The sequence below is a fragment of the Hypomesus nipponensis genome, chromosome 16, assembly GCF_054491055.1.
Source record: "Hypomesus nipponensis isolate SF chromosome 16, ASM5449105v1, whole genome shotgun sequence".
NCBI lineage: Eukaryota > Metazoa > Chordata > Actinopteri > Osmeriformes > Osmeridae > Hypomesus > Hypomesus nipponensis.
Genome location: NC_140376.1, coordinates 9,454,659 through 9,466,666, shown reverse-complemented (window position 1 = coordinate 9,466,666; position 12,008 = coordinate 9,454,659). Strand labels below are relative to the sequence as shown.

At 42.0% G+C, this 12,008-nt stretch overlaps 1 protein-coding gene across 5 annotated transcripts in view; it reads right to left on the bottom strand.

Annotated features, from left to right (window-relative positions):
• Positions 1 to 12,008, bottom strand: part of armc9 (armadillo repeat containing 9) — a 32,502-nt gene that overhangs the window by 10,809 nt on the left and 9,685 nt on the right. For 4 of the 5 annotated variants that reach the window (XM_084675786.1, XM_084675788.1, XM_084675790.1 and 1 more), the window contains 9 exons: positions 11,238 to 11,328; positions 10,543 to 10,666; positions 9,362 to 9,501; positions 9,042 to 9,118; positions 8,218 to 8,292; positions 8,018 to 8,108; positions 7,767 to 7,828; positions 7,003 to 7,101; positions 6,398 to 6,513 (listed from right to left, as the gene is read on the bottom strand). In XM_084675786.1, coding sequence (XP_084531912.1) covers positions 6,398 to 6,513; positions 7,003 to 7,101; positions 7,767 to 7,828; positions 8,018 to 8,108; positions 8,218 to 8,292; positions 9,042 to 9,118; positions 9,362 to 9,501; positions 10,543 to 10,666; positions 11,238 to 11,328 — 875 coding nt within the window. The remainder of the gene's footprint in view (positions 1 to 6,397; positions 6,514 to 7,002; positions 7,102 to 7,766; positions 7,829 to 8,017; positions 8,109 to 8,217; positions 8,293 to 9,041; positions 9,119 to 9,361; positions 9,502 to 10,542; positions 10,667 to 11,237; positions 11,329 to 12,008) is intronic. The other variant, XM_084675789.1, reaches the window with a different exon arrangement.

The window sequence follows — 12,008 nt, the reverse complement described above, 5'->3', positions numbered from 1 at the left end:
GTCAACATCTTGGTCATTTGAGACAGTGAGAGGATCATAAGGGGGACAATGTAGCCTGGAATTCATCACAGTGTTTTCGGACTACTTCTGTTTGGTAGTGATGGGCACACATTAATTTATTAAGCAAGCTAAGTCAGATTACTATGTGTCTGTCACTACCGAAAACCTAAATGACCCAAGGAAATTCTGGAAAGCTATAAAATCACTTTCTGTGAACAAAGATTCTAATGTTTCACCAGCTTTTATTATGAAGGATGCTGTTGCTGTTAGTGATAAAATGGAGATTCTGAATTGTTTTAATGAGCATTTTATTTTGTCTGGCTCTCTGTTTGAAAACAGTTGCTCTGCTACTGTAAAGCCCTGTACTGATATTCCAATCTCTGCAGGCCTTTTCAATTTTACGCCTTTCACTAAACAGGAAGTTCAAAAAGCCCTAAAAGCTTTAAATCCTGGAAAACCTCCAGGCCTGATCTTGTTGAGCCATACTTTTTAAAGATTGCAGCTGATTTGATAGCAGGACCTCTCACTTATCTTTTTAACCTCACATTGATAAACAATGAAATTCCTGGCATATGGAAATCTGCATTTGTTCTCCCTTTATTAAAAGGAGGTGACCCATCCAAGCTAAACAACTACAGGCCAATATCAAATCTGTCAGTATTGGTAAAACTTCTAGAATCTCTGGTAAATGACCACCTCAAGGATTTTCTTCAGACCAATGCAATTACGTCTACATTTCAATCAGGTTTTAGAAAAAAACATAGCACTACCACAGTGGCACTGAAGGTGATAAATGACATCTCTGTAGCATGTGATAAGAAACAACACTGTGCATCACTGTTTATTGATTTGTCCAAAGCTTTCGACACAGTAGATCATGATGTTCTAAAAAGCAGGCTCCTCAACTCAGGACTTTCAGAGCAAGCAGTCTCTTGGTTCCAAAACTACCTCAGTGATAGGACCCAGTGCATTAAACATGACGGTCTCTACTCAAACAATTTACCAATCTGTAAGGGTGTACCCCAGCGTTCTGTATTAGGCCCACTTTTATTCACCATTTACATTAATAATATTGATAAAAACGTGTCGGATGCCAATTTCCATTTTTATGCTGATGACACAGTTGTTTATTGCTTTGCACCGACTCTTAAACAGGCTATTGAAAACATGCAGAATGCTTTTATTGTCGTCCAAAATAGCCTTCATCAGCTGAAACTTGTTCTTAATGCAGATAAGACCAAACTCATGGTGTTAACTAGTTCTAGAGCTAGACCACAAAATGTCCCCTCTGTGGTCACTCTGGAGGGTAGTGTTATACAGGTGGTTACGTCTTATAGATACCTGGGTTTTCTGATTGATGACTCCCTCACCTTTAAGCCTCATGTGCTCTATTTGGTAAAAAAGCTGAGGCTAAAGTTGGGTTTTTATTTTAGAAATAAGATGTGTTTCTCTTTCAATGTAAAAAAGAGACTTGTGGCTGCTACTTTTTTGTCTGTTCTGGACTATGGTGATTTGTTGTATATGCATACCTCTGTTCAGTGTCTTAATATGATTGACTCGGCTTACCATTCATCCCTGAGATTCATCACAAACTGTAAGGCTCGGACTTACCACTGCCAGTTGTACTCTCGGGTAGGATGGCCTGCTTTGTCCACTCGTAGGCTCGGTCACTACTGTACATTTATTTACAATGCAATACTTGGTGTGCTACCTAGCTATGTATGCTCCCTTATCATGCGGAAAAGTGCTGGTCCACACTTTTTACGTTCGCAGGACTTGGTGTTGCTTTCGGTCCCCAACGTACGGACAGAACAGGGTAAAAAGGCTTTTGTGTACTCTGCCCCCACTGTGTGGAATACGCTGCAGAAAGACCTAGGACTTGTTGAATTAATTTCGTTGAATGCCTTTAAGTCGAAAATGAAGGAAATTGAGCTGGACTCTCAAAGATGTCAGTGTTTTTAATAGGTTTTTATCCTGGTTACAGAAATGGGTCTATTAAGGATTGTTGAAGTGTGAAGTGATTTGCTTTATTTTTTAGTGCTATTTTAATTTTGTCCCTGTGTGTTTGTCTGTAACTGTTTGTCTGTAACTGTGGTTCATTGTGCTGCTGCCTGTCTTGGCCAGGTCACCTTTGAAAAATAGATTTTTAATCTCAATAGGTTTTTTCCTGGTTAAATAAAGGTTAAATAAAAAAAAAAAAAAAAAAAATCATTTCGGTATTCAACTGGCTTAAGTCTTTGTCTAGGCTGTATTTAAAATAAATGTAAACTGTGTTCCGAAAGCACAAATTAGCCAAATTTAAATTGAAAAAAGTACAACTTATAAATTTTAATTGAAAAAGTAACCTAGCATAAGGCATCACGTTTGCGACTACTGACGACTTACAAACTTGACGAAAACTCTTCATCCCACTTCAATATGCATTTTAAAAAGGCCAAATGACTGTCACTACTTATAATCTAACTTTTCACACCTGCTCTATTATGGATTGTTTGTGTTTTAATTTAATTTAATGTGAATCTTTTGTGGTGGCCAGCTTCCGCTATAGGAACAGGTTGCAAACCGGACTAAGGCTCTAGAGAGTTGTGTCCGAGTTCAGATGCAAAAGTAATTTATTGACCAAAACAGAGGATACATTTGTTACGTTTCTCCAAGCATCATCAGAGAGAACCTCCAAGTGTCATCAGAGAGAACCTAACCTAAACATGATTTTCAGCAAGCATTTATACATCATATGAACACCCTTTATTCGTCCTATTGAACCCTCGTATGTGTGTAAACTTCAGTCATCTCCCTAAACATTAAATGCCCAAAATTTGCCCTGCTTCCAGAAGGCCCTCTTATCAGTCCTAGCGTACAAGGTCTGGTCATCGTCAGTTCATTTCTCACTTATCTAATGTGAGCGCCTGTCCTAAAATGTCAGCCACACCTGTTTTACGCTGAATCACTCTTTACTCAAATATGTGATATCCTTCTTTGGACCTCTGATGACGATCATTTCTATTACATGATCGTGTAGTCAATAGTGCTATCCTACTTTTATGCTGAGAGGCCATAGGTCAAGATCAATTTGGACAATTTGTAGTTTTCCATCAAGTTGTACTAGATAGACCTAGAATGGGGTGCTTCATCCAGTTTTTTGGCCCACAACACTTTCATGGGTGTATGTTTTGTTTTGACTTTCCACAATGTCATGCTTAGGTACTTGTGGGGTCAGCTGACAAAAGTTGCATCCCAAGTCTATTCAGGACGTAGAAATGTGGCTGCCTCTGAATGTCCTAATGACGTTATTAAGTAACGTTATAAAAGTTGCCCAAACGTACAATTACATCCCCTATTTGTACTGGACGTATCATTATGAGGATGACCTCAAATAAAAAGTTCATGAAGTGTCATTATGTACAAGAAACATTACTAAGACTTATTAGATTTGTAATGTTTTCCTAAGGTCTTGAATGTCACATCCTGTTTGGGACTTTCTATATACATTCAGAAAATTTCCCATATTCACATGTTATGAACGTACCTATATAATGTACCTATAATGTCCCAAAAAGGCTATGACAATTACCACTGTAAGACCTTACGGGAACGTCAAAAACATCTCAGTTACATTTCTTGTTAGCTGGGTTGTTAATGTGCGCATTATTCAAAAATCTACATTTGGGATTATCAAAATTTAGCTTTTTCCTTGATCACTACATTTACGCACTCTATTTTCGTGCTAGCATTTATCACAACCCTACAACCTTGAGTTTAGCAAGGATGAAAATTGTTAACGTGTAAACAAAAAATAATATCTTGGAAGAAAATAATATACATATGAGTATTCGAACAGATTTGACCATTCTTACTACTTTTTAGTCTGCTCTCTAACCTTAAATGTAATTTTAACTTGGTCAGGCCTTTAAACTCTTATTTTCTATTCAATGATATGACATGGGCCTTTTTAAACCTCTTAAGCCAGACAAACGTGGGCTCTAAATAAAATGCTGGTAATCGGTAACAAAAAAACAACTCAGCCGAATCAAAGTTCACCTCTGCTGATTCATGCTATTCAAACGGAGAACAACAGCATGCAGAACCTGATCCCGAACACCTTAAATATATGGAGATAGATATCCGCAGAAGTTTGGGGGGCTCTTTTGTGATTCCAGGACTTTACTGACCTCATTCTGCCTGTGGAGTTCAGCGCTGGTTGACCTACTTATTAAAGATGTGGCAATGGCCAACCCTTTAGCACATCTGCTCGCATCGCAAATGTCTTGTATCACTAGCAAAATATGGTACACATCTGGTTGGTTGTTTTTAAGTCATTGAGCTACTAAATAATTTTAGCGTTTGGGCTAGCTTCTTTTTTGTGTATACTATTTTACTATTGTAAGTGTACTATTTTACTATTGCTTCCTTAGCTATCATTTACTTTCTTTTCACAACTGTTGGTTATTTGTAGGCTGACACTTTATCCTGCCCTCAGCGGCAGCCTGACAACATTCCTACTCAAGTTCTAAAGAAAAGATGGAATGACACCAACTGTTTTTATATTTAATGTAAGGTGGTATTAAATACTTAGTGCCTCCAGGCTTGGCCTCTTTCATGCTACAGTTACTTAAAAAAAAAAAACGCTTAATCATGTTATGTAACACTGACAGGAGGATGACATAAGAGATTTCTTGTAATTTCTCTGAATGTCTGTTGTTCTGTTGCACTCTATTGTAGCTGTTATGCCGAAATGTATACATTTTGAGTATAACAGTTCATAAAAGTTGACATTTGGCCTTGGAATATATTCACATTCTAACATGTTTGATCCAACGACCTAAATAGCTATTTGTACAGACAAATACTTGTAGATTTATCGCGGAGGAAGTAATATGTAATATGAAGTAGACTTATGGGATCATGTGAGAAGGCACAATGCCAGAGGCCTGTTCCATAAATCGAGTTTACTGAATAAGCCAGACTTATGTCAGTTAGTCAGACACATTTTTAGTTCATTTGGTTCTATAAAGCTAGCTCAACGTAGTTCGAACTCTTAACTCTTAACTTGCTTAACCAGATCTTCTTGTAACACTGACCCAACGGGAAAACGATGATTTACCATGGACATTCTCATTTTCAGTTCAATATGTAGGCTACATTTATAGAAAATCAACTTAACCCTTGTGCTGCCTTCGGGTCACATGACCAAAAGGTTCATAACGAACCATCGTTGTGTTTACCCAATTTTACCCAATACAAAAGCAAATAAAAATAATTTTCTTTTAACCTTCGCAATGTGGGGGGTCTGAGACAGCCCAATGGTTAAAAGAAGATGCTTCACTTTGTTTTTGTATGCGGTAAAGTTGTCGCAAACGAAGGTGGGTCACAATGACTGATGGGTCAGAATGACCCGAGGAGAACACAAGGGTTAAATAGCCTACATTATAGGCTTCACATTTAGCCTAATGTATTAAACAATGATGAACAATGATTTGATACACAATATAGCCACGTGAAATGTATGGCTATATGGTAGTTTGTGATTTCAAATGTTTAGGCATCAGGCATAGGCCTATCTCAATCTATATTATTGGAGTATAATTATCACAGCGATACAATTGTTAACAGTAGCCTACAATTGCAAAACAAACCTAAAACTATAGGCTACATCTATCATTCATTTTCCCGACACAACCATGATAAAAAGTTAGGCTGCTGGGTAATGTATTGATTAATAGTAGGCTATTTCTTAAAAACAATGTAAAAAAAAAAAAGTCAATTGAAATGTGTTTAGAGGGTGTCTGTTTTTTAATCAACGAAGTAAAGGTCTAAAAAAGGACCTCGACCTATCGTTCATGTCAATCATGGCATGTCATTTTAGTTTGATGAAGCGGTGGATGAGGGAGCTGTTATAGTACACGGCTTAAAGGGAACGTTCTTTCTGGAAGAAGTCACATGGCCGTGTGCATTGCTTTTGCCGTGGTGGATTGTATGAAAGTTTTACTTTTCGGGCTGCTTAAGAATAGGGTGCAAGCGCAATTAGCTTGATTACTTAAATTTGACTTGAATTAGTAAGATTGCGTGAGCTGAAATTGGCCTTTATGGAACCGCTTTAGCCCCGCTTAACTAATTCAACTAATTCAAGTCTGGTTTGGGACTTTAAGTCCAGCTTTTTTGAGCGGCCTTTATGGAACAGGCCTCTGATTTGACTGGTGAGTGGTTTTGGCCATTTGATTTAGAAAACGGTTTGGCAGTTTTGTAATGAGAAGGAAATAAATGTAAGTTGTAACTATAATGGTAGCTTGAGGGGGATGTTTTCAGATGAGCGTGTAACATCGCGTGGTCACTGAAAAACAACTGTGTGGGTGTGTGTGTGTTTGCACAGTGTGTCTGTGTGTGTGTGTGTGCAACTTACATGGCGTGAGCGTTTCTGTGCAAGCTGGGGGTAACCGGTCTCTGCAGGGGTTCATCAACACACTGTGCAGCTGGAGTGGTCGACCTTCTTTTCGACCTCGCCATGTGGGTCATGATCTAGACAAACACACACACACGCAAGCACACACGCGATGACTGGCGTGTATTTCCAGGTGCGTGTCCTCGTTCAAACTGCGCGGCACTTTTGGGGGGGGGGGGTCAAGTAGGGCTCGATGGAACCCGTCGAAGATGTGTGGTGTTTGCGAAACCCCACAGCTGGCCGAGCTTTGGTGTCGCAGTGACACCAAATCTCTGCTGGCCCCTGGAGTAAGAGAGCTAGGTGTCGTTTGTCACACTCACAGGGGGATCTCAGCTGACAAAAGGGCTGTTGAAATACAATGACCCGTGGCAGGTGTGTGAACTTAACATGCACATGTAGGTCATCCACGGTCAGCGTTATGTGAAGATACGATGCCGACCTCAAACGCAAGACCCACATCCAAAAGTCCTACTCTCAGTCTCTCTGCAGTCTCTGACTGTGTTTGAGTGCTCGGGGATATATGTCTGTATGTGTGCGTGACTGTTTGTGTGACTCCCCCTGCTTACCCCTAGGTACTCTGTGGTGAGCAGGGCTTCTCCAGAGAGCTCTCTGGGCTGGGGTTGAAGCACTTCCTCTTTGTCCAGGTCGGTCTCCATCGTGTCTTCCTGTTCAAAAGAGCACAGTCTGAGACTGGGGAGCATGTGAGAGCGGCCTCGTTCAAAAGCACAGAAGTGAGCTATACAAGGCATGGATGATACGGTGGAAGGATTTATAGTTTTGTTTATGAGGAGTCGAGTGTGCCACTGCCAGCAAAAACAAAGGATGTCAGAAATGCCCGAGCAACTATCTATTGTATGAGGAGAGAAAACCAATATTTTGGAAAGCCTTTAGGGCTGTAAATCTAGTCTTAGATTTGCAATGCAGTGTTGGCATGCTGGGAACTGTACAATAGGTTGACAGTAATAAAATGGGGGATGGGGGGCAATGTGTGTGTTCGCTGGGGAATGAGGGCATGTACTCGGCACTCACAATTCAGTCGGTAAACAGTGATACCCCCACACACCTTGGAGGCCTTTGGGTGTTTAGGCGGCCTTATCTATTATTGACCCACTTTTCTAGAAGCTATAAAGACACCCGATATCTGTGTCACGCCGAGATTGCCATCTACGAGTTTGGGAAAGGTGTCCGATGGATTTTTTTTTCGGCCCGCTTATTCTCAGCCACTCCTTCCTTCTCTCGCCTTCTCTGAAGAGCCCGGTGGGATTCCGGTCTTTTTCTCTTTGTTTCTATCCTTTGGGGGGAGGGGTGGGGGACATTCAGGTGGCCATACCTCCTCCTCATCATCCTCCTCCTCCTCGTCATCAGACTCTGGTCCCACATCTGTCACCTCACCTGGACAAGGACACAAAGAGGTCAGGGGTGACAGAGATATAGCCGGCATTTCCCCACAAACATGGCGACATCGCCGACAATACTCAGACATAGGCGGAACGCGGCCGCAAAAATGTCAAACGGTAAACGGACCAATGGAGCCGACCATGTACTGCGGGAGCTGCTGCTGATGTTGGCCTGTGGACTGACCTGAATTGAGCTGCTTGATGATGAACTCAATTTGTCTGTTGAGCTCTGGGTTCTCCTCTTTACTGTAGCAGTGGAGTATCTCCTCCATACTCTGCGTGCGCACACACACACACACACACACACACACGCACAAAGAGGGCCAGTTCAAATACACTCGCCCCCTTGTGTGTTTTGTGAAGGCTAGGCCACAAACTTCTCACCATCTCTCTGGCTTCCTCTCGCACGGCCTGAACACACAGAATGCTGTACAGGGCTCCGTTCACATATGGCCGAATCTGTCCCCAAAAACACACAATATACACACACGTACACAAAGAGTTGTGAGACTATCAATTGAAATCCACCGCATCCTAAACAATGAGGCACTGCCGCTACAGCATGAAGGAAACGTGGAGGGGAGCCAGCGTGATCACTGATTTGTGTTCATGTGGATGTCACTACGAAAGGGGCCGCCTGCATGGAAAAGAATGGATTGCCTGGGGGCTATTCCTCACAGGGCAAGACCTGAACAGGTTTCTACATAGGATATATGCATGACAACATATAAGTTTGTAGCTGTTCAAACGACGAGTCCATGCAAGTTGTTTTGTGAGGGCTGTTGTTACGGTGTGTTGTGGGGTAGGACCCAAACGCAAGAGAGTTTGCCAAGGGTAAGGACAAGACAAAGACAGGAATATAAAACAGGAACAGGAACCTAAATATCCAGAACCAAACAAGACACAGGTGGACACGATAAGACAAACGAGAACTAAAACCACTCAACGAGACACAGGTGAAGACAATGACAGGGCGGCACGGCTGTGGCCGTGACAGCCGTAGGTTTTCGTTTCAGTGGTAATGCTGTAGAGTTGTGGAGCTCGTTTTTTTATCGGAACAATCAGCAAAATACAATAGCAGCAAACAACCAATGCAGGAAACAAATCAGGCTGGCAACGGTGCTTAGTCTATGTGCGCAGATTAGGCGCCGTGCTATTTTGTGAGCCTGGCACCTGTATGTGTGTGTGTGTATGTTGTGTTTTTTTACCTCATGGTTCTCGTGTCCCAGGAGGTCCGTCAACACCTTAAGCACGTGTTTTGGATTCTCAGCGCACTTCCTTTTTCCTGAACACAAACACACACACACACACACACACAGAAGTCAACACACACACACCAAGTGCATGCCTATCTAATTAAATATTATTACAACTATTCCAAACATGTAGGCCTTTTAAAGACAACATCATCCGATTCTATGGTGGGTTGGGTCATGCCGCAATGAAGTTCAGTGTCGGACAAACCAAAAGGGACCTGACATTTCAAGGGCACGACATGATGTTAATCTGTCCATCGACCTGGTGGTACCTTTGGTACGCAGGCAGAGGTTCATGAGTAAGGCTACGGCGTACTCCAGGGTATAGTCAGACAGGCAGTCGGAATCCTGCAGCTCATCCACCAGCCAGCCAATCAGGTCGTCAGCGATCATGGACGACTGCTGGCTCCGCCTACAGCAGACACACCAAAACGTGAACAATAAGTTCAATAATGCCAGGAAAGCAGTAAGGAAAATGGGGAAATTATGTTTTGTGAAATTAGAGTTTTCTTTATGACTGAAATGCTGGCTAGCTAACAGAACGACAATATAAAATGGATATACTATACTTTAAGTATAGATCAGTGAATTGTCAAAACTGCCTGCACATTGCAAATGTACACAAACTCTTAACACCAAATCAACTACACATTATAAATCGGCAGCTGCATGGAGGAACATGAGCACTATTCCTACCAATTCAGCCTCCTTGGTGGGCAGAATCGTACATGTAGGCCCTGTATGGAGAATTAGGCCTACAATTATGACAACTGCCTAAACCATTGCGCATGTAATGACTTCTGTTATGAACTAAATGTCTAAATGTTTGTGGTGGTAAGACAAGTTAACAGAGAACCATAATACATTTTGATCAACATAACAAGCCGTTGATAACGTAGGAAACAGCAGACAAATGAAGGTTACATGACAGAATTTCATTTCATATGAGAAATACAGGTACCAAAACCACTGGAAGAACTGTCATCACCAGTTGTATCACGGGCACTGCACTATCTATGTATAATTCCAGAAATATGTGTGTGTCACGGACATCCTCGCAAGCACTGTGCCCTATCTATAATTCCAGGAATCTGTGTGCGTGTGTGCCACCAATTGTATCATGGGCACTATGCATTATCTATAGTTCAAGAAATCTGTATTTGTGTGTTTCACTGACATTTTAATCACTGACTGTATCACAGGTACTGTGCAGCAGTTTATACAATGAAACCGATAAGGGTAAAGCTGAAGATATAATGTGTCTTTTTATGGTTGCGTTTGGTAAGGAACCCCGCCACCCTCCTCCAATAACGCTAACAAAATGACTGAAATGAATAGCCACAATACAGCTCAAACGTACAATACAAAACCCTGCGCTATCATATGTACATACAGCACAGGCAAAAACACTCCTTAGGTCGGAAAAAGAAAAAGGCAGAGGTTCTCGTCGTACCTCAGGCTGAGTTTCTGGAGGGCTCCTAGAACGTTCTCTCTGGTCACTGAGTCTTTGTCTTCCAACCTCAAGGCCTCGCTCAGAAGCCCCAACAGAGAGGGGACTTGGGACAGGTACTTACGCCCTAGAACAGGAGACATTGTTGGGTCACCTTCACTGAGCCATTAGAACATCTGTTTCTGGGTACTGGGGCTATAACGCGGGGACACTGTTGTTGTTATGTAAGAAAATCATGTGGAGAACAGTTTTTAACCCTGACTATTTAATTAGGCAGAGGTCTGTCACAGAAGTAATTGCCAGTTTATACTACATGAGGGCTTTGAGTGGCTTGGTAGGTGAACACTAAAGCAGGGTTGAGATCCTAGCGACCAAAAACGCTAAAACCCACAGAGTTAATTCTGCTCTGTTGTTTCTAAAGGATTAAGGGGAGACCAGAAGGACGGTTGAACAACACAACATCGTAAATCACGGCCTCTATCATTTCCAATATGTCTTCATCAGGAGACAGAAGCCACAGATGCGGTTCCGGAGACTTCCGGCTAAGAGAAACGTATTGCTTGGCTGTCTGCAGAAACAGGATACTCTCCAGACGAAAGCCTCGAGCTCTTCCATACACCCAATTAGAATACGACCATGCAGCATGGCCCTTGTTGGAGCTGCATTGTTAACCCGATTTACTGGCATGAGCTACTTACCCTCTGCGAGGGAAGCGAAAGCATTGATGAGACGAGCCATGTACTGGCGGACGACCTCGTTCTTTGACCTCATTGAGTGGAGTACGGTTCTCTGTGAAACGGAACCAAAGGAGGTACTTGTAAAAATACTGGAAAAGGGACAGCACACATAACTAACCTCAGGGGGAATGTCCCTGTACTTACTGTAAGTCGCTCTGGATAAGAGCGTCTGCTAAATGACTAAATGTAAACTATAATGACAGCATAACTATGAGTTTGAACAGGTTTGAGTAGTCCAAATAGCATCTTAATTGTCTGACGCACTTTGATTTCACACTTAACCAAGAAATTACAACAGCACACAGCATCCTCGTTGACAGAGGGTGAATCTTAGTATTGAAACCTTTCGAGATCGATGAAGAAAACCTTTGCATCGGTTGCCAGTTCACCAGTCGAAATATGGACACTGTAACATTCACATGTACCACATGCTCTACATTTAGTCTCCCCCCCCTCCTGTTTTCTCCCTTCTATTCCAACGCCAGTCTCCCTTCTTTAAAACAATAAACAGCTCGACAAAAGCTTGTGTCGCTCTTAACTCCTCGATCGTGGAACACGAGCTGCATCCTTATCCTACCCTTACCGAAATCATCGTACATCTTACTGTAACTCAATACAGAAGAACTATGTAACAGTAGCAGTGTCTTGTAGATTGTTTGTAAGAGGCCTCCGTGTGGATATAAGTGTTCATAATGAAGGCGGTCAAAGGTGCTTTCCATACAAGGTTGACTC